Source organism: Pseudophryne corroboree, chromosome 6 (genome assembly GCF_028390025.1).
Source record: "Pseudophryne corroboree isolate aPseCor3 chromosome 6, aPseCor3.hap2, whole genome shotgun sequence".
Lineage (NCBI taxonomy): Eukaryota > Metazoa > Chordata > Amphibia > Anura > Myobatrachidae > Pseudophryne > Pseudophryne corroboree.
In genome coordinates, this window is record NC_086449.1 from 176,851,763 (window position 1) to 176,875,516 (window position 23,754).

Sequence of the window (23,754 nt, forward strand, 5' to 3'; positions counted from 1 at the left end):
TGCATTCTATAAAAGTATACAGAACAGCTGATTGGTTGCCATGGGCAACTTCTCTACTGGCTCCCTTCTCCACTCTTATCACTGCTTAGTACATCTCCCTGTATACTGTATCTACATGCCACAGGACAAATAAGCCTCAATTGAGTTTAGTCACCACATATATACAAGATATGCCCTAACGCAATGATTTCAGGGGTAGGCTTTGATTTTCTTTAGGAAACATTGGATACAAAGGTCAATAATATCCTATCCATCTATATAGATTGGAGTGTTAGTAAGAGAAAGGAAATGGTAATCACAGTACACAATGCGGCATCAAAATAAGAAACATAGAGGTTCAGTGCACTTTTCTGGAGAGGTAGCGTTTCCCCAGCAAAGTGGCTCTATCTACTATGTGCAGGTACACCTGAAGGAGGCAACTGTCTACCCAGAATTCTGTTCTATAGTTACATTTGTCTGTTTTTGTTTTCTTAGACAGCCGAAAAGCTCAAGTCTAGCAGATGAATGAATGCAAAAATATGTGTCTGGGCAATAACCTCCTCCAAAGGTGGACTGAAAGAGCATAATATGGTCAATGAGTATAAATGACAAAATCTAGATGAGTTAAAAGAGCTTACACTCTAGAAATCCATTTATACTATCACAATGCCCTGAAGGTAGACGGCTTCTGTAGATATAACAATGATTCAGTTTGTTCATAGGGTCTCCTGCAGTATTGAGCTGCCAACCTCGGAATTCCCGACAGGTCACCACTGTCAGTCAGTGCTCGGTATGCCGTATGCTCGCAGCCGTGAAGGACCAAATGAAAAGTTCACTGGCTGAAACTATTGATTGCAGCTGAAATATGTGTGTTTCTTGTAGCAGAAATGTCAGGATACTTGTGTGGAAAAGAGCTGTCAAGGAAAATGGGAAGTCAGAGAATCTAAATGACTCCTTGTTGGGTAAAAGCCATCAATAGAGGAAATTTCTCCAGAATATTGCTTTGGAATAAATTCTTTTTACAACCTGATAATGTCGATTTATATACAGGAATGAAAAGCTATACCTTCTTCTATACACTCTAAACACACTTTAAACCTTTAGCCGCTGCGGCCGCTATACTTGGTACACACGCTACGTACTTTTTACGCTATTAGCTTACAGAGTCCCGTACGATGTACGGACTCTGTGTACAAATGCCGCGCTGACGGTACAATGCACCCGCAGCGCGTACACACCCAATGAATACGCTTTAAACCTTATACAGCAATGCAATGCGTTACTAATACACTTTTAAACCATAGCGGGGAAAGGAAGACACAACACCGATTTGCAGTTAAATCACTGGGTTTCCGACACCACAGCATAATATTGCTGAAAGGGGGTTACAATATAAACAATACAATATAAGACAATATAACAGAATAATGGCTACAGTCAATGGTACATACGTGAGTATATTCGCGTGCGCTTCCCAGTCCGGTCCTCCGTAATCTAATAGATAACGTTGTGAGTCTTGTGCCAGACCAGGCTGCAGCAGGCTTCATTTACACAATTCTTCCAAAAGCAATACAATGGCTACTGTAATCCCTTTGTCCATTGGACACAGGAATGCACTTTTACAGTACAGGAGAGGTCACAGGTCGATTTGAATTGGTGGGCGATGTCTGATCTAACTGCTCTTGTGGGTGGTCTCCTCTGGATTCCCGCCGCATACATAATGTACAGTAAATACAGTTTATATCTATATTCTGCTTCTGCACATAACTATCCGCAGGAACATGCAATCTTCCTCAAACCAACACCGGAATGTTACCCTTAAAATACCCTACAGCTGGATACCAAACACCACCTTATGACCTTGTTCTGTCCCCTCCTATTCTGTAAAGGTGAATCCCCTTGTTCTGAAACCATTTAAACTGTTGTTATTTTCTGGTGTGGTGCAGGGGGACTATGTGTACATTGTGCACTATTTGGATTAAATATATAATGTGTTTTGATAGCTCTCCATGCGTTCACAAACTCTACCGTAAATACCCATACCACGCACTGATGCGCACGACCGTGGGAGCGACCATACGCAAATTGCATACATGTGCACGCACAGCAGAACAAGTACACGCGCGGAGGCCATCTGTGTGTAGTTCGTACGTGATGTGTGTACTGCAATATTTTTTGACTTTGACAGTCCACCCTTTGGCAGTCACCAATAACTGCCACTATCTAATCACTAAACAGAAAAATATCTACACAATATCTACAGAAATTTTGGATGGGCGGGGGAGAGTGGTAGGTAGGAAATGTATGACCTAGTGGGATAGTAAAAAGCATGCATGTATGAATCCATGTCTGCGGGGCATGTATCATCGTGCCATATATGTTCTAAATAAGCTTCGAGGTATTGTGAAGTATACATTAAATCCTCATCCCGTATCAAGGGTCTGTAAATGGGCCAACAAACACTATCGAGCTATTTTCGGCTTCTTGTTCCAACAAATGGGGGGCACATTTAGTTGATGATACATGGAGGGGGAACATATGTGAGTGCTAGTATATGTAGATATCACCTGTCGACTATGTGTGCTATTAACTGGAGGTTGTAGAGATAAAGATAAGACACATATCTAAAATACATTCACATAAACATTTACATAAACATTCTTGGGTAGGGCTGATGTCTTTTCCGGATGGGTGTATCTGGGCAGAGGGGGAGACAAAAGAAAAACGGGTGAAAGAAACAGGCCATGGAATTCATTTGCAATTCTTATCATAACACTGTCTCTATGGATGGGTCATAAATTAAATCTGTTGCTATAACAATGCCCTCGCTCCCTAGACTCATCAACTTTGTGCCGTGCTTTCGCCGCTTCAGAATTCGAACACACCTAAATATCAAGCCAATAATTATGACGACTCCCAGGATACAAAGGAGAAACTTCCCTATACTCATAATAACATTTTGAGCCCACTCTCCTAATCCTGAGAACCAATTTCGTGGGTTCAACCATGAGACCCAGCCGGTCAGCTCATTACCCACAGCCGTCTGGGTAAGGTTGTGTCTCCTCCGGAACTCCCACTTCAACTGCAAGATATCGTCCATCTTTTGATCGATAATCTCGGTTGGGTCATCAGTGCTGTTTGTAATATACGTACAGCAATTTACACCATATTGAGTTGCCAAAGTGACACAGTACCCACCCGTCACGGCTGTGATATAATTAAGGACCATCCTGTGCTGGATCAATTCCTTCTTGTAAGCTTGTAACTCCCTTCCCGTATACCTGAATGTGTCGTCATACATCTCAGTGATATTATCTATTAAGTTCGCTAGCGCATGGATATACCTATAATTTATAATTCCTCTGGTAGTAAGGGTGATCTCTAATGCGAGAAGGAATTGAATCCCGGTGGATTCATGGATCAAACCAGAGGCTGCGTGCTCTGTCCTATCTATGAGGTGTCTCTTGATGATGTGTTCATAGTGAGTATGAGTATAAGGAGCCTGAGCACTGCGGTGAACATCTCTCATCTTATCATGGGTTATGGTCATGACCTCTGGCAGTACTCTCCCAATATAACACAATCCCTCTGAGCTCGGGGCAAGCCACTTGTACGCCTTCCTCCCACATATGAAATAGGCATCATCTGGGAGAACATAGGGGACAGAATATGACATCACCATATTACAAACTTTCCACGTGAAAAACCCAATCCCTAGTTCTCCCATCTGCTCAGTACAAGTATCGGGCTGGATGATATGAGCACAATACCCTGGCGATACTTTTCCAACCCACATGGTCTTGCTTCCACGAGTATACCTATACCAAAAATACCTTCCGCTGTTGGCTATTTGGCGTACAAGTTCAGAGTCTATGGGTATCCTATCAGCTCTGTGTGAAAAGGTCATTGTCTGGTTATTCCACGTCACTTCCCAATTTCCTGTTTTTTGGTAATTGGAAATATTGAAACATAATAAGGATCTATCTACATGAAACTGGTGGAGCTTCAAACTAGGGGGCCTAGAAATATTGAATTTCTTGTCCACCGGTCTCCTACCCCGTAATTCGAGTACCTCATCTATTGCTAAAGGGTATGGTACTAATCCTGACTTGCTCTGACCTTGAGGTACTTGTGAGCACACCCAGCATTCTGTCTGGTTTAAGACCTTACCCACTAGTGAGTGGTAATCACTCAATGGATGACGGTCCATGTCGATATTAAGGCTGGACTGACATCTCTGGATGCACCCATCCTCGACTATGTTCTCACAATTCCTACAAATGCATTTTTCCTCAGACAATAACCCTTCACAGTGCCTCCGAGCTCCCTGACTACCAGAGCGCTTTCTGATAACCGCCTTTGCTCGAGTGATGTGTTGCTCCTGAGATTCTACAAATCCATCCTCGCCATCAGAACCCATTCCAGATCCTTGCTTGACCTCTCTGGGACCCTCACCGAGACAGACTGTCCTGGTCAACAACAGGATTAACAGAAAAACCCGAAACGCAGTCTCTTGGGGTAGATCCATCTTGTTAAGGGAAGAGAAGGGAGACAAGAAGGGGGGAGAAAGAGAAGAAGAGAAGGAGGGTAGTGGGAGGTGGAAAAAGAAGAACTGGTGCGACAACCGTCTCTGGTCTTGTTGTTCTCCGCGCTCAGGTGCCGTCTCAACAGTCCTGCCTCTCAACCTTCCCGTAACAGACACTCCAGTGATACGATGTTCTCTACACTCTGCTCTTTGTCACGGGTTCTCTCTGGGTCAGCGACCTTCTTACAGTGGGACAAGTGGACCCAAGTCTCTCTTTCGGCAACCTTTAATGCTGTCGTGCTGGTTAGCAAGACTTGGTACGGTCCTTCCCACCTGTCAATGAGGCAACCTGAGCGTAGAAAATTTTGAATCATTACATAATCCCCAGGTTCAATGTCATGACAATTACTGTTCGGTAGGTCAGGAATCACCAGCTTTAGATTTCTATTTTGATTTCTCAGCTGCTGGCTCATCCCAACCAAATATTTCACAGTCACTTCATTATTGCATTTCAAATCATCCTGGGGGTCTATCATTACATAAGGTTGTCGACCAAAAAGTATCTCAAAGGGTGATAGGTTAAGGGGAGACCTGGGAGTGGTTCTGATGCTGTACAATGCTAGTGGCAAAGCTTCTGGCCACAACAATTCAGTCTCAGCCATCACTTTGCTCAGCTTGTTCTTAATAGTGCTGTTCATTCTCTCCACCTTCGCACTCGCCTGTGGTCGGTACGGAGTATGCAGCTTGCTATTAATTCCCATTAGTTTGCACATAACCTGAAAGACTTCACCTGTAAAATGGGTACCCCTATCGCTTTCAATTATTCTAGGGATACCATATCTACACGCAAATTCCTGCACAATTTTCTTTGCAGTGAACGTAGCAGTATTTGTGGCAGCAGGGAACGCTTCTACCCAATTGGAAAATACATCAATACAGACTAACACATATTTTAAATTCCTACAGGGTGGTAACTGTATGAAATCAATTTGTATTACCGGAAAAGGTCCATCTGTCGGAGGGATATGGGATGGCTCTGTTGGTATTGACTTTCCAATATTCTTCCTCAAGCAAGTAAGGCATGTCATTGCTCTCTTACCTGCATGAGAAGAGAATCCTGGCGCACACCAGTAGGCTCTCACCAGCTTACACATACCCTCTATGCCTAGGTGAGTCAGACCGTGTGCCGCCTCAGCTAGACCTGAAAGATATGCTCTGGGGGCCACTGGCTTACCGTGTCCACCTGTCCAGAGTCCTGAGGACTCCTGACCATACCCCTTTGACCTCCAGACCGCCTTTTCCTGTGGAGAACACAAATTTTGCATTTCAATTAATTTTTGTGTGTTGATTGTGTTGAATGTCATCAGTGATGTGATGTTCGTTTGTATGGGGATGCTGGCTGCTGATTTAGCAGCTTCGTCTGCCCGGCTGTTACCAAGTGAAATTGGGTCTTGGTTGTAAGTGTGTGCTTTGCACTTGATAACAGCCACTCTGTCTGGTTCTTGTATCGCTGTTAGAAGCCTTTTTATGTGGGACGCATGCGCTACAGGTGTGCCAGCTGCCGTCATGAAATTTCTGAGGCGCCATAGGGCCCCAAAATCATGCACCACTCCAAAGGCATACCTAGAATCTGTATATATATTAGCTGACTTACCCTTGGCCAATTCACACGCTCTGGTCAGGGCGACCAGCTCAGCAACTTGTGCAGTGGTCCCAGGGGTTCAGCTTCTATGATACCTCTGTCATCTACAACTGCGTATCCAGTACACAAGTCTCCCGATTCTGTCTGTCTGTGGCAACTACCGTCAGTGTAAAAGGTAAAGTCTACGCCTTCCAGTGGGTTGTCACTGATGTCAAGTCTCGCAGTGAAAGTCTGATTCAGGTATTCCATACAATCATGCGTATCAGTCTCTGCACTAAATCCTCCTTCACCATCATTCTCATCCTCCACCCTTTGTGCCTGTCCAGGCACACTTGGCAAGTAAATTGCAGGATTTAGTGCGCTGCATCTCTTAATGGTGATATTTACAGAGGACATCAGTGATAATTCCCATTTTGAAAACCGTGCCGATGAGACATGTCTGGTTTGGGCGGAGTTTAGTAAGGCTGATACTGCATGAGGTGTATGGATGGTCAGGTTGTGTCCTAACACTATGTCTTCGCTTTTACTTATTAGCAAAGCTATCGCTGCAACACTTCGCAAGCATGTGGGGAGAGACCGCTCTATGGTGTCCAACTGTGCACTGTAGTAAGCTACCGGCCTGCTGGCATCACCATGTCTCTGGGATAAGACACCTGCCGCGCACCCTGCACTTTCTATACCGTATAATTCAAAGGGCTTCCCATAATCTGGCATACCTAATTCAGGTGCCTGTGATAGGCACTGTTTGAGTCTCTCAAATGCCAGTTCGGACTCATCTGTGTGCGAGATCCGATCTGGTTTATTCGAAGAGACCATTTCTTGCAAAGGTAAAGCCAGCATGGAGAACCCTGGGATCCAGTTTCGGCAGTACCCACACATTCCAAGGAAAGTGCGGATCTGTTGCTGGGTTTGTGGCAGAGTCATGTCGCGAATTGCCTGTATTCTATCACCGGTGAGATGTCTAAGTCCTTGAGTCAAGCAATGTCCCAAATATTTTACCCTGGTCTGGCACAACTGCAACTTATCCTTTGAAACCTTGTGTCCTGTATGGGAAAGATGAAACAGAAGCTGTTTCGTGTCTTTCAAGGATGATTCGAGTGAATCAGAACACAACAATAAGTCATCGACATACTGTATTAGCACTGATCCACTCTCAGGTTGAAAGGATTGTAAACAGTCATGCAAAGCCTGGGAGAAAATACTTGGGCTGTCAATGAAACCTTGGGGGAGCGAGTCCAGGTGTACTGTACTCCCCTGTATGTAAATGCAAAGAGGTATTGGCTGTCAGGGTGCAGAGGGACAGAAAAGAAGGCAGAACAGAGGTCAATGACAGTGAAAAATTTTGCAGTAGGGGGAATTTGCATGAGGATGACAGCTGGATTGGGCACTACGGGGAATTGGCTCTCAACTATCTTGTTTATCCCCCTAAGATCCTGCACTAGCCTGTAACCCCTCCCCCTACTCTTTTTCACAGGGAAGATGGGACTATTGGCCGTGCTGGACGTCCTGACTAGTATGACCTGTTGTAGCAACCGCTCTATGACGGGGTACACTCCTAATTCTACCTCTGGCTTCAGAGGATACTGGGGGATTTTTGGAGCTATCCTACCGTCTTTTACTTGCACTACTACCGGAGCTACATTCGCCATCAATCCAGTCCATCTTTGGTCCAAAGGGAACCTGGTATTTGTGAGATAATTTCCTCTACCTTTGCTGGACACTTGTCTATAACAGCATAATGCGACATTAGCCTTTGAGGGGTGTCTAATATATATTGTACTTCCTGAACGTGATTCTCAGGTATATCCAAGAAGACACCCTCAGGAGTACAGTATATGACACACCGCATTTTACACAATAAATCTCTTCCAAGCAGGTTAGTCGGAGCCGCTGCAGCCAGCAAAAAAGAATGCTTGGTTTGCAAGGGCCCTATCGTAATCTCTGCAGGTCTACTCAAAGGGTAGTGTTGCACTGTTCCTGTTACTCCCATTGCCGCAATTGTTTTACCCGTGGTTTTTATACCTACAGTCGAATTTAACACTGACCTGGCCGCCCCTGTCTCTACAAGAAAAGGTAATGGTATACCAGCTACATCAACTGTGACCTTGGGTTCACTACCAAGGCTAGCAATCAACTTCACTGGCTGCAGACTACAGGTGTGGGCCAACCCCTATTGTGTGGTGAGACCCTCCCACAGCGCACTGGCAGCTACAATATGTGAGGGGGGTAGCTGAGAATTTTCAGAGGTCTGCCAGTCCCTCCTAGGTGGGTACCTCCTTGTTTCCCCTGCATGTGGCTCGTAACTTCTCCTATGCGGTCCCTGATCCCAATTATGTGTATTGTAGTGTGGTTCATATCCTGGTCTAGGGGGTCGGTATACATTATGTGAACCTTTATTCCTACATTCCCTTGAGTAGTGTCCTACCTTGTGACAATTATAGCATGTTGCTTCACGTGACTAACCATCAGGGGTCTGGGGTTTCGGCTGATGTCGCTTTGTGGTAAGTGCACCTATACTTACAGTCATCAGTTTCCCCCTGTAACTCCCTGTGTTTAACGATGTTCCTATCATGCTCGACAGCGGACTCTCTCAATGCAGCCACTGAGATACCTCTCCAGTTTGGTAGAGAGGTCTGTACCCTTGTCCTCAGTGTGTCCTTCAACCCGTCCATTAATACAGAAACGGCTACCTGCCTGTGATGTGCATTGTCCTTAATATCCTCAACCCCAGTGTATCTAGCCATTTCCTGCAGTGCTCGATGGAAATATTCAGATGCCATTTCACCTTCTTTTTGTCTTATGGAAAAGATTTTATTCCATTTGACAACAGTAGGGAAATATACTCCTAATTGCAGATTTATTTGCCGCACATTCTCCTGAGTGTACTCCTAAACATAGCCGTAGCACTGTTCGCCAATCTTTGTTTGTGGGTTCGGTGGCGTTACCTAACTCTTTAATGAACCTCTGGCATGCGACTAGATCTTTTCTGGGATCAGGAAATTCTGACATAATTGACCTTAATTCTGTCCGGGACCAGGGACAATGCATGGCAATGTTCCTGACGGGAGTTACTCCCTGAGCGTCAGTCTTCCCATTGGGGACTGCAATCACCCTGACAGGATTTAATTCAATTACATCATTCTGGTTTGATTCTACAATGTGGGGTGCTATGGTTTCTGCATAATGTACGGTACCGTACTTACCTGTGGACACGACCTCACTTATCCCTCTGCTAGGGGGCCTGACTACTGCTCTTGTTGGTTGGGCCGTGCCCACCTGAGTGTCTTGTATGGTGGCTGCTAGAGAGAGTGCCGATATCATGCTGGGCTCATCTTCCTGCTCGCAGTCCTGGGGAAAATTTAAAATGGGATACAACTCGCAAGGGTTAGCATTAGTACATTTATCAATTACGCTCTTATCTTGTACCAATGTGCCATTGTCTGTAGCCACTTTCTCGCCCACAATATACGGTGGTGGTGGTGGTGGTGCGGTCGCCATTATTTTCCTGCTAGGTTTGGAACCTGCTGCGCAAGCAAATTCTCTTTGTATATCCCCCTCTTGCTGCCATAAATTTAAACAATCTGTATGTCTAATCCTTTGTTTTCTGGATTTTATTAGACATATCCTTATCCTTAAATTCTGCAATACCTCTGGTTCAAAACTGCCCACTTTAGGGAATGGTACCCTATCTTTGTCAGTCATACGTACCCATTCAGACAAAAAGTCTTCAGTGTGTGATCCATATTTACCACACATAACAAACCTCGCAGACCCCTTGGGCCGCTGCACCTCAACCTGAACCCTGGTTAAACGTCCACCGTTTGTGCAATTGGATCCCATCGCTGACTTTTTCCTATTACGCAATCCCCAATGCACAATACGAATAGACGGTGAAAGTTCTTAAAGCGCTTTCACCCACTCCTTCTCCGCCGGGTACCACGACTCACTCCAAGAATGACCACCGCGTATCCAGTGAGGTCCCTATCTGATTTCTATTCACTGGAAGTGTTTAGGAGTGACTTACCTATTTCCAGTGAATATACACCGTTGGAGATTATCCTGAGAGAGACCAGCGAAAACTCCCTATACACTTATACACAAATCACACTTGCGTATGCTCTATACAGTGCTAATGGTACCGCGATTTTACGCAAAGCACGTAAAGGGGTATCCAGTTGCGCTATATATATCGCATCCACAAATGCGCGGCCCAATCGCACAGCATATAGGTACTTGTTACCTATCTGCCGTACGATCACGGGTCGTTGTACAAACTGGGACCTTCAGTCTGGAGCGTAATACCAAAAACCTTTTAACTTCAATACTTCGCAATACAATGCACTATCACGCTCCTTTACAAATCACCTCACGATTTGCGTTTTAAACCTTATACTAACGTGAGTCAGCCGCCTCACGCCACCAAGTCTCCACTCACTTGATGTACCGCACGACGGTATCCCGAATTCCGGGGTTAAAATTTCCACTCGCTCCTACGTTCGCTCACTCAAATACACTTTGGTTTTTCTGTACAGAAAATTATCATTCATTCAGACAAGCAGTTTTACTCCCAGAGGCAATACAGTAAATAAGAGTTTTATACTAAACTTTGGAAACTGGGCAATCTTGTGCTATTGTAGCGTGGCTATTGTCCCACCTTTAAACTAAACGAACTATCGTGTGGTTTTATTATGCGCACACAACGCTACGCAAGCTTGCGTAATTACGCCACCGTGCGTACCTCTATGCCACGTGTGCGTCCTTGCGCCACGTGCACGTTTTGTGTATGCTGTCCTCACGCTCCGTACCACGTGTACCAATGTGCGGACGCAATAAAACAACTCACACAATTTCTATAACTGTGAGCAATATTTACTATAATCGCTCACTTCACACGCCACACGGTTTCTTTCTGTATAAACCTTTATAACTAGGCCAGACTGCGTTTGTGTTTTACACTTACTTCCTTAATATTTATATTATGAATCTAGCAATCAGTCCTATGGCAACAATGTGAGCGGGTGTACAAAGAGTATGGGTGTACGCTTTTGTTGTGTACGCATTTTGCGCCAAAAATAAATTCACAGATTTTAAATAGCTTTTTTTTCTGTTTACCTTAAGAGTTCTACAAGCATCCCTACAAATCATACAGAGCAGACGTCATCTAATCAGCAAATAAGTAGGGTTTCTCAGTGCATCCACCGACCAAGAAAAGGATACGTAGGATACCTGTCCACCCTTTTGCTGATAGGATAAGTCTGCTGTGACCTGTTAGGCTGTGGATATGTGGAAAACCGGACGATGCCCTCAATTGATAATGTCGATTTATATACAGGAATGAAAAGCTATACCTTCTTTACACTCTAAACACACTTTAAACCTTTAGCCGCTGCGGCCGCTATACTTGGTACACACGCTACGTACTTTTTGCGCTATTAGCGTACAGAGGCCCTCATTCCGAGTTGTTCGCTCGCTAGCTGCTTTTAGCAGCTTTGCACATGCTAAGCCGCCGCCTACTGGGAGTGAATCTTAGCTTTGCAGAATTGCGAACGAAAGATTCGCATAATTGCGAATAGAAATTTCTTTGCCGTTTCTGAGTAGCTCGGGACTTGCGATCAGTTCAGTCAGTTTCGTCCCTGGTTTGACGTCACAAACACACACAGTGTTTGCCCAGTCACACCCCCATTTCTCCAGCCACTCCCGTGGTTTTTCCAGAAACGGCAGCGTTTTTCCGCGCACACCCATAAAACGGCCAGTTTCCGCCCAGAAACACCCACTTCCTGTCAATCACACTCCGATCACCAGAACGAAGACATTTCTTCGTTAAGCCGTGAGTAAAATACCTAACTTTTTGGAAAATTTACTTGGCGCAGACGCACTGCGAACATTGCGCATGTGCAGTTTGCGACAAATCGCTCCGTTGCGAAAACCACTAACGAGCGAACAACTCGGAATGAGGGCCAGAGTCCCGTACGATGTACGGACTCTGTGTACAAACGCCGCGCTGACGGTACAATGCACCCGCAGCGCGTACACACCCAATGAATACACTTTAAACCTTATACAGCAATGCAATGCGTTACTAATACACTTTTAAACCATAGCGGGGAAAGGAAGACACAACACCGATTTGCAGTTAAATCACTGGGTTCCGACACCACAGCGTAATATTGCTAAAAGGGGGTTACAATATATACACTACAATATAAGACAATATGACAGAATAATGGCTACAGTCAATGGTACATACGTGAGTATATTCGCGTGCGCTTCCCGGTCTGGTCCTCCGTAATTTAATAGATAACGTTGTGAGTCTTGTGCCAGACCAGGCTGCAGTAGGCTTTATTTATACAATTCTTCCAAAAGCAATACAATGCATACTGTAATCCCTTTGTCCATTGGACACAGGAATGCACTTTTACAGTACAGGAGAGGTCACAGGTCGATTTGAATTGGTGGGCGATGTCTGTTCTAACTGCTCTTGTGGGTGGTCTCCTCTGGATTCCCGCCGCATACATAATGTACAGTAAATACAGTTTATATCTATATTCTGCTTCTGCACATAACTATCCGCAGGAACATGCGATCTTCCTCAAACCAACACCAGAATGTTACCCTTAAAATACCCTACAGCTGGATACCAAACACCACCTTATGACCTTGTTCTGTCCCCTCCTATTCTGTAAAGGTGAATCCCCTTGTTCTGAAACCATTTAAACTGTTGTTATTTTCTGGTGTGGTGCAGGGGGACTATGTGTACATTGTGCACTATTTGGATTAAATATGTAATGTGTTTTGATAGCTCTCCATGCGTTCACAAACTCTACCATAAATACCCATACCACGCACTGATGCGCACGACCGCGGGAGCGACCATACGCAAATTGCGAACATGTGCACGCACAGCAGAACAAGTACACGCGCGGAGGCCATCTGTGTGTAGTTCGTACGTTATGTGTGTTCTGCAATATTTTTTGACTTTGACAAATCTGTGATTGTAAAACATATTAACTTAATAGGGTTTTAGTCTTACAGACGTGTCCACATACACCTATCCTCAAATCACACCAGGTTCTGCAACTAAGCTGTACTATGCATCTCACACATTAATGCAGAAAAGTACAATACACAAGTATTCTGGACATTGGCTCTGGCATTGCATGCAGCAACTGTGTGTGACTTGTATGCAAACCTAGGTAAATAGGCAAAAGACTGCGGACTGATACGACTGAGCTGCACCATGCACCCAGTGACCCTGCCATGCAGCATTGTGCTTAATCTGCAACTTTATACCATCTCCTTTGGGACAAAAATCCTAATCCTAATCACTGGGGACACTATAAGCCACATTAGGTGCAACACAGGTGGAACATCTTAATCAAGCCACGCATCCCATGCCACATGGCGCAAAAAGGATGAATGGTGAATTAGGGCACTTTTTTATAATTTAATCCACTGCAAACATTTACTTTTTACAGGTGATTATGCATATAGAGCATTTCATTGCGTACCTACAGTATAAACATAAATACGCTGTTTACAGTGTTGAGTTGTTTAGACTAAAGACTATACGGGAAAGGGGGGGGGGATTATCCAAAGAGGACAATACAGCTAATATTACAATCTATAAAGTGATATATATAGAATCTGATTGGTTGCTATGGCCAACACTTTTACTTGTTGGGCAGGTGTGATATATCTCCCACTACGGGGTTGATGTATCAAGCAATGAAGAGTGGTATCGACCAGTGGAAAAGTTGCCCAAAGCAACCAATCAACCTTAGTTTTAATTTTATAGAATGTACTTGATAAATGCTTCCTCAAAGCTGATTGGTTACTATGGGTGACTTTTCCACTCGTCCACTTCTCCACTCTTTTCACTTCTTAATACATGAACTCCCACTATCCAGTGACATCACTGAGGTACTTTAGATACTAATAAATTTGTAGGCTGATTGATTTCCTTTGTATAATGATTTAACCTATAACATTCCAATGTGTACAAGCAACAAGTACACATGTAATGATGTTCTTGCGCTAATGGGATTGCTGAGGTGGATATTACATATCTGTTTCTTTTCTCATTCCCAGTGAACGGAGGGTGGTCGTCCTGGCTAGAGTGGTCAGCGTGTAGTGTTAACTGTGGCCGCGGGGTGCAGAAACGTTCAAGGACCTGCACCAATCCAACACCTCTAAACGGCGGAACCTTCTGTGTAGGGTCATCCATGCAAAAAATCAGCTGCACAGTACAGTGCCCTGGTGAGTCATATATCCTAATCCCCTGACTGCACAGTCTCTGCAGTAATGGTATATTTACTATGTGCCCTGTTTTATCTCAGTTTGATAGATATGCAAATCCGTCACCTAGACCCACATTGCTGAAACAGACCACAATATTGTAAATTATTAATGCAGCTGCTGACTCCAGCATGTTTGTAGAATAGTAATGTTATTTCCATGTAAGTAATATATTTTCATCTGACTGAAGGGCCTTGAGTTATAATTATTCTTCAATGCCTAGTATGTACTTTAAGTGAAATTGTGAAATAACTAAAATTCATTACACAAACAACAAATAGATTGCTTTCCAGTATGTCCAAAGCACAATGGAGAGAAATTTTCTCCTCTAGGCATTGTCCCTACCGCAGCTGTCTTTCAGGGACAGCTTTAGAAAATGAAACATTAATAGTACATTAGCATAATGCTAGTAGTGATTGCTGTAAAGTCACCATCATTTCTTTTAACTGCGACCTCAACTAGTTCAACAAGGTAGCTTGTTTGTTGCATACTGAAGATCAGACAGGGAAACAGTTGACAGTTGTAAGCGATGATATCAAGAAAATGATTATAATAATGAAATGTTTATCAGTATTTGCTTAAAGAACTAAAAAGAAAAAATATTGCTGCAACAGTTGCATGTTACTCAGGCATGGATAATGGAAATTAAATCCCAAATTTTACAGTTCAATTCCTTTAGTATAAAAATAAAAATACAACACACAGACACCTAAATTACATATGTTTTTTTTAACTTAAATTAATTAAGTTTGTTTTCTCACTTAGCTTGAAACTTGATAACATGTCTCCCCATGTAAAAACACTGGGTACTATCACCATTGAAAGATGGCGAATCTTAGAGCTGGGGTGTTAATGCCATTAGACGTACTCACAATGGGCCAGTATAGGCCAATCTAAAACACTACTGCCCCCTTCCCCACTTTCTCTGAAGCTTGTCAAATGCTCTACAAGTATTTTGTTTGCAGAGAATTGTACTGTGCATTTAACAGATACTAGTTCCTCATCTGGCATCAGTGGAGGAGAGTGGCACATACCTTCTCCTGCTAGGTGAATACAGTATGTCACAGAGGGGCAGATGTATTAAACCTGGAGAAGTGATAAAGCAGTGATAAGTGCAAGGTGATAATGCACCAGCCAATAAGCTCCAATATGTAAATTGACAGTTAGGAGCTGATTGGCTGGTGCGTTATCACCTTGCACTTATCACTGCTGCATCACTTCTCCAGGCTTAATACATCTGCCCCAGAATCTCATTGTTATATTCTACTTATGCAACCATTTGACAGAGCAGTCATGTAGAGAAAACAATGGGGCAGATGTATTAACCTGGAGAAGGCATAAGGAAGTGATAAACCAGTGATAAATGCAAGGTGATAAATGCACCAGCCAATCAGCTCAAATATGTACGTTAACAGTTAGGAGCTGATTGGCTGGTGTGTTTATCACCTTGCACTTATCACTGGTTTATCACTTCCTTATGCCTTCTCCAGGTTAATACATCTGCCCCAATATTTGTTAAATGGAAGGGATGAGGATGTACAATATGTAGGGGTGTTCTGAGCTGCAGGTGATCAAAATAAAAGACTATACAGTACTTATGTTGTACTGGTATAAATGTAGGTGCTCTACAGATTCATTCATTATACTACCAAAATGTATAAAGCTCCTGGTAGCTAAGGCCGTAGCCATCAATTTCAAGGAGGTAAGTTTCCCATAACTTCATAGGCTTTTTCTTTAAATCAACTAGAAAAAGATTTTTAACCCCTTTCCCCTACAACCACTAACTGGAAAGGCTTCTCACCATTTGATAAATATGACTAAAAGGAGACTGATCCTTGGATGTCCTCACCCTGGCCAATAGTAAACAATGCACTCCCACATCAAGCAGGGGTTTCTACGATCTTAGACAAATCAGTACTGTATCTTCAGTCATTTACAGCATTAAATAGGAAAACTATTCATGCCTTGATTTGCAGAGGGGTCAAGTGATTGATAGCCTAGGCTGGGGCAGTTTCAGAGGCCCTATTTTAATAACTTAATTTTTAATAATACATACTTGTATTCTAGCTTTGCGGGATGTGAATTTGGTTGAACAGATCTGTTTGAGGTTTGGGTGAATCTGGCCATTGGGCCTGACTTAGGTTGGATCGTTATTCGCAATCCAACTGCAAAAATTACTGAAAGGACGTGAGTCCTGCAGAAAATGCAAACGCCTCTGCCTGTCAATCAGGCAAAGGCGTCTGCAGGGTGGGGTGGGGGGGGGAGCAGCAATGCCGTGTTTTGTAGGCGGAGACGGGACATTGCGGGGGCATGGCTTCAAAATGGGGGGCGTGGTGGCATGAACAGGGGGCAGGGCAGGGGCATGATCGGGGCGGCTGCTTGATGTCACATACAGCTGCTGCGATCAGAAAAATGGTGGCGGGCCTCCTTCAGGCTCAGCCAGGCTGCGCCTGCAGGGGACTACCCCATTTTTGCGATCAAGCAGAAATAGTTTAGCGATCGCAATCTCTGCTTGGTCAAGGAGGGGGCGATGGTCAGCATGCTGGGTGGCCTTGCCTGGCGATAGGCGGCTCCCAGTATATGACCACAAGGGTTGCTAATTCTGCTACTTAGTGATACACAGTAGCGGCTCTTGCCACGGGCAAGCAGGCTTTTTGCCCGGGGCGCCGCTACCCTGAGAGCGCCGCCGTGGTAAGAGCCGCTACTAATCCTCTCTCCCTCCCCGCTTCCGGCTGCAGCGAGCGCCGTGTGCCCCTGCTGCAGCCGGCGTCACTGACTGACGCTAGAGGTCAAAATTGACCCCTAGTGTCAGTGCGGCGCTGCTATGGGAGAGACGTCATGGCGTCTCTCCCATAGAGAGGAGCCGGCGCCCGGAGACAGCGGCAGCAGCGGACCAGCGGAAGCAGGAGCGAGGCAGGTAAGTATTTTGATTTTTCTTTTAGGGTTTCAAAGCAGCGCTACAACAGGGGGCACATACTGGGGGCACATACAGGGGGCACATCTACAAGGGGCAGTACTACTGGGGGCACAGCTACAAGGGGTAGTACTACTGGGGGCACATCTACAAGGGGTAGTACTACTGGGGGCACATCTACAAGGGGCAGTAATACTGGGGCACATCTACAAGGGGTAGTACTACTGGGGGCACAGCTACAAGGGGCAGCACTACTGGGGGCACAGCTACAAGGGGCAGTACTACTGGGGGCACATCTACAGGGGGTAGTTCTACGGGGGGCACAGCTACAAGGGGAAGTACTACTGGGGGCACAGCTACAAGGGGCAGTACTACTGGGGGCACAGCTACAAGGGGCAGTACTACTGGGGGCACATCTACAAGGGGCAGTACTACTGGGGGCACATCTACAAGGGGTAGTACTACTGGGGGCACAGCTACAAGGGGCAGCACTACTGGGGGCACAGCTACAAGGGGCAGTACTACTGGGGGCACAGCTACAAGGGGCACAACTACAGGGGGAACAGCTACTGGGGCACTGCTACAGGGGGAACAGCTACTGGGGGCAAATCAACCGGGGGCACAGCTACAGAGTACACTGCTACAAGGGGCACAGTTACAGGTGGCACAACTACTAGGGGCACTGCTACAGGGGACAAATTAACTAATTAACTGGGGGCACAGCTACTGGGGGCAAATCTACAGGGGGGCATAACTACAGGTGGCACAACTACAAGGGGCACATACTGAGGTCACTGCTACAGGGGGAACAGCTACAGGGGGCAAATCTACTGGGGGCAAATCAACTGGGGGGCACAACTACTTGGGGCAGATCTGGGGGCACAACTACTGGGAGCATTGTTGTGGCCACAACCCTCCCCTATGAAGCCACACCCTGTTTAGCCGCGCGGGGGGGGGGGGGGGGGCGCCAGTGGAAACTTTCGCACTGGGCACCACAATGTGTAGAACCGGTCCTGGTGATACAGTATATACAGAAAGAAACATAAAATACAGTGTTGTACTGGCTAAATAGAGTGAGGTAACTCTGAATTTCTCCTCAGTTCTACTAAGCCATACTGTCCATGCTGAATATCTGAGCAACAAGAAGAATGTTAGATACTCCTTATGATCTATTATTAGGCCATAACTTTATTTTTCCTTTACATCCTTAACAGTAAAATTCCACTGTTTGTTAGCGTAACCGTCTGTATATTTATTCCTCTGAGAATAATATTTTAAAATGTATTTTTATTTTCTGAGACACCTTTTTATGAATTTGTCGTTTTGCTATGGAAAAGTACCTGGTAATGCAATATTCTTATCTTTTCATACAGCTAAGCCTTTATGAAATGTGGTTTTCTTTTATTGTAATGGAGTGTGTAAAGCATTCATCAAACACAATGTTTTCCTATTTTAAATTGAAATTGTGTTCTTTCTCTAGAGGTGGGAGGATCGATTTGGCTGGTTATGAAATGAGTGCAAATTTCAGTGATGCACAAAATGTGAGTCACTTTGTGACATGATTCATATTCATCCAAAATTTGAAGAATAATTTTAGCGTGCTAATAAATCAGGCCAGTCACAGAGCATGGAACATAATAGGACCAATCAGCTGCGGAAACAAATGCCACATGTTCAAAGCTTTAAACACTCGCCTTACACAGCTTGGTGCAGTTGTCAGATCACCCACCAGTTGCTGCTGGAAGGTAATCTTCCATCAGCCGCCAGGCACAGCACACCCTTCCAGACCCTTTTCCCCCTTGGGTCCCTCCCCCCAGACTCTTCCTCCCAGCCTGGGTACTTAATGGCAATCCTAACAGTGTTGCTCAACTACAGCAGCATGAAACAATCTTTCTAAGAGGGTGCAGAGTAGCTGCTGCCCCATACAAACTACCTTTTCTACCACCGTCCCACCTGGCCACATACTTTAGCTGTGATAGGTGATCCTAACAGCAATACTTCTCCCTCCATGCAGCAGTGATGGGTGATCCTCAGGATCTCAGACATCCTAATGCTAGCTACTCTTCTTAATGTAAAAATCAAAACTTTGGCACCTGCGCAATGGACCCGGCAGGTGCCGGAACCAGTGCATGCGCAGATGCCACAGTACGACTGTGCATGTGCAAACCCCCAGCTTCTATGGACTGCATTGGCTGCAGCCCATAGAAGCTGGATTGGGCTGCTTGAAAGCAAGGAGTGGCTTTCTACAGGAAGCCAGCTCTCTGCTTATCGCAGCCCGGTCTGGCAGTCTTGACGGGAGGAAACACCTCCCAGTGGGACTGCCTGTAGAGTTTGTTACTGACAGGTAAGACTTCCAATAGGATCTACTGTACCTACCTAGTTAAAATATATTTTTTTATGTATAAAACAATTTTTCCAAAAATCGCTCAATTTATTTTATCATCAAATTATGCAACTAATACCTATTTTAACCTTATTTCGTATCATTTTATTAACAAATCTATGGATGTTTTAAAACAGTTATACAGAATCATGTCTTAATATCCATCATATACTTAAACTGATGAACAAAACTCACCAAATTTGATGACATTTTTAAGAAAAAATATTATCCAGTTAAGTGGTTAATAATAGGAACTTACAGTCCGTCTGACAGTCCCTCTTCCTGGTGTGTTGCAGGGAAAATTAATACTATAAAGTATGTCACTGGGACATACAGTATTAGGGGCAGGTGTATTAAGCCTGGAGACAATATGTAAATTGACGGTTGGGAGCTGATTGGCTTATCACTGCTCACTGCTTTAACACTGCTTTATTACTTCTCCAAGCTTGATACATCTAGTACGTAAGAAGTGACTTATCAGTGACCTGGCCCCAGACTGTTCTAACACTGACCTTCTCTCCCACATTGAGCATAATTGGCTAATTTGCATACTACATACTGTAACTAGTTAATATAATAAATTTGAGTTTGGTTGTTTTTTTATTGTACATATTACAGTTCCCACATCTTCACATCACATTTTATTGTTTTATCATTCAGTACATTACTAAAGCCCAAACACTGGTTTCTGTGCTTTTCATTACCTGTATAGGTGTTCCAAAATAGTCAGTACCTGTATATTGTTTTCTATTACAACTGGTTTCTCGTTAGTGTCATTAGCTATATTGGTGTTTAATTACCTTGGCATTACCATGTCATACCAACTGGTATATTTTTGCAGTACCCTGACTGGTACAAATACGCAAACTTTTTTAACACTTGTCATTAGTGGAATTTGCTAGCATGTAGACCAGTGATTTTCAACCTTTTTTTACTCGCGGCACACCGAACAATATTTTAAAATTGCCAAGGCACACCATCGGTTCCCCACAGAAAAAAAAAACACACACACATTGGCCCTCACAGTAAAAAAAATAAAAAAATCCACGCATACATTGGCCTACACAGAAAAAACAATCCCATTGCTCCCCACATAAATCCTATTGCTTCACACATGAATTATTCACATTGTTCCCCCCATAAATCCATAAATTCTTATTCTCCCCACATAAATCCTATTGAAATCCTATTGTTCCCCACAGGAGAAATAAAATAAATATCAGCTGTCCTCCTCCCTGTCCCTCAGTGGCAGGGGTTGTTCATAGTGGAGTTCTGCGAATACTGAGCAGTGGGCGGTCAGGCAGGTGTAGATGTGGGAAGGAAAGCTGTGTATGCAGGCGGGAACTGGAAAACGTGTATGCAGGCAGGTGGGCTGGCTGGTGAGACGCGGCGGCTGTGATCTATGATATCACATCGTTTTCAAGGCATAGGTCATGGCCGGAGCACGACTGATCCTCTAAGAAGAGCCCAGGCCAACAGTTCACGCTGAAGGTGCAGGAAGCTGCTCTGGCTCCGCGGCACACCTTGCAACTGGTCACGGCACACTAGTGTGCCACGGCACACTGGTTGAAAAAGCCTGATGTAGACATACAAATACCTAGGCAATGCCCTGACATATCAACCAGTGTATTTTGTGGAATACAATGTTTTCTACTCTTGTTACTTATCCATCCCTTAACTTAATGACCCTATTGTATCGTGAAGCCCCAACATCACGTTTATTGTGCCGACTCTAAATTACTCAGAATGACGATTCACGCGTGGAAGATTATCTCCCCTCCTGAGCCCTAATATGTGTCAAATGTCTATTACATCACACTGTAGGTTTTGTATATGTACAGCATGTGAAATGCATGTACATATGTAGTGTCTAGCCCATGTTGCCAGGTCTCGCCCATGTTGCCAGGTCTCTTATCACCACCTTTATTAATCCTTACACAAAGCTTTCATAATTCAGCCACACATTTCTGGACTATGAGAACAATGGGTTATCATCTACCACTGGTGAAACAAAGGCCATCTCAAATTACAATTAAGGGTGTTTGACTATTAGCAGCAGTTTAAGGCTGATGATGATTAGATGGCAGCATTGTTATATAATAGTCATGCTTATAAGGTTGGGGAGGATGAATATTTACTCCTACTCCATGTTCAAAGGTGGTTACACTAAATTGGAAAGTTATCACTGAGATACAAAGCTAAGCAAGTAAAGGGGGGTACACACTAGAGAGATGTGTGCAGAGCGATCTATCACAGACCGCTCAGCAACATACTTGCCCACCTGTCCCTCTCCATTATGGAGAAAATGCTCTGTTCCTGGACTTTCCCGGTAATGTATGATTGCCATCACCTGTGGTGAGCTAGTTAATTGATAAGAAAGGTGTTTCACCACAGGTGATGGCAATCATACATTACCAGGAAAGTCCAGGAACAGAGCATTTTCTCCCTCATGGAAAGGGTCAGGTAGGCAAGTATGCTCAGCACACATCTCTCCCCTCGCTCAGCACTGAGCGCGATGTGTGCTAAGCGAGGTGGGGGGTGGGACGCGCATCGCTATCGCTGGGGGGCATACACACGAGAGATCCCTGCTTAAAATCTAAGCAATCTAGTCAGATTGCTTAGATTTTGAGCACTAGATTTTAAGCAGGGATCTCTCTGTCTGTACCCCCCCCCATTAAGCACAACAGGATTCAGACCATCCCACATTGCTAGGGAAGTACTGATGGTGTAATGGTTAGCATTACTGAGGTCCTGGGTTCGATTCCCACCCTGGCCCTAACTGTGGGCGTTTGTATAATCTCCCTGTATTTTCCTCCGGGTACTCTGGTATCCTCTCAGAATCCATATACTGGTAAGTTAATTGGCTCCCAACAAAAAAAAATTAAAAATAATCCTAGTATATAAGTGTGTGTGTACTGTACATAGACAGACTAGATGGACCAAGTGGTTCTTATCTGCCATCAAATTCTATGTTTCTAACTACATTGTACTGTACATGACCAGATACAATGCTAATGCCACTTGTTCTGCAGAACATAGCATGGTTGATGCATCCTTATCTACATGTAATTGTTAATTCACTTTATAAAAAGAAGTTTTTGGTAGCAAACATGCCACTTGTGCACCTTGCAAAGTAAATGCAGGCAATACGGTCTCCCAGGCCACAGAGAGTAGCACACAGACGGTGGGCACTGATGCAGCCTTTGTTATTGTAAACTGATATCACCCATTCTTACCTATTCATCCAAAATGCCTGTGATACTCCAGAATTGCAGGCAGCACTACCAGACTCACGCGGAGGTACACCAGCCTTCTAGATCTGAGAACTTCCCCAGAACAGGGCAGTAGATCCTCCTCCACTGCACACTACTATAATTTACGGCACTGTTTAGGGGGAGGGGTCAATGTCCCAAATCACAGTGCCACACGCCTTCCATCTAATCCTCCTTCTTTGACATGTCCCTGGTAGCCTGGGTGCAAAGCATGCAACCCGCGTAGCAGTTGATTTACCGACAGACACAATACCGATGATCATAATCCCGAGCCATTGACTGACAGTCAAAATACCGACACTGTCAAAATACCGACATTAATTATACTGATATGTTCAAAATGCCAACCTAGTCAGAATACCGACATGTCAAAATGCGACATGCGTTTTTGAGTAATTTTTGCTGCAAAACACTTGTTCATACTTTACCATCCCAGTGGACCTGGAGGGGCCCAAAGCATGGTGAGCGCAGCGAGCCATGCGAGGGGACGTGGTACATTTACAGTACGTGGGGAGTGGGGGGGTTTTCACCCAAAAAGCAGAGAAAAAAACCTCATGTCTGTATTTTGCAATGTCGGCATTTCAAATGTCTGTATTCTGACTATGTCAACATTTTGAACAAGTCAGCATAATGGATGTCGGTATTTTGACCGGGTCGGTATTTTGACTGTCGGTCGATTGCTGTTGGGATTATGGCCATCGGTGTTGTGTCTGTTGGTAAATCATACTGAACACATGCAACCCA

General features: G+C 44.4%; 1 protein-coding gene across 2 annotated transcripts in view; it reads left to right on the top strand.

Moving 5' to 3' along the window:
* The window catches only part of UNC5D (unc-5 netrin receptor D), an 866,621-nt gene that overhangs the window by 540,687 nt on the left and 302,180 nt on the right, over positions 1 to 23,754 (top strand). The window contains exon 6 of one of the 2 annotated variants that reach the window (XM_063932130.1): positions 14,235 to 14,402. The exons of the other annotated variant lie outside the window; for it this stretch is intronic. Coding sequence (XP_063788200.1) covers positions 14,235 to 14,402 — 168 coding nt within the window. The remainder of the gene's footprint in view (positions 1 to 14,234; positions 14,403 to 23,754) is intronic. 2 annotated transcript variants of the gene reach the window in all.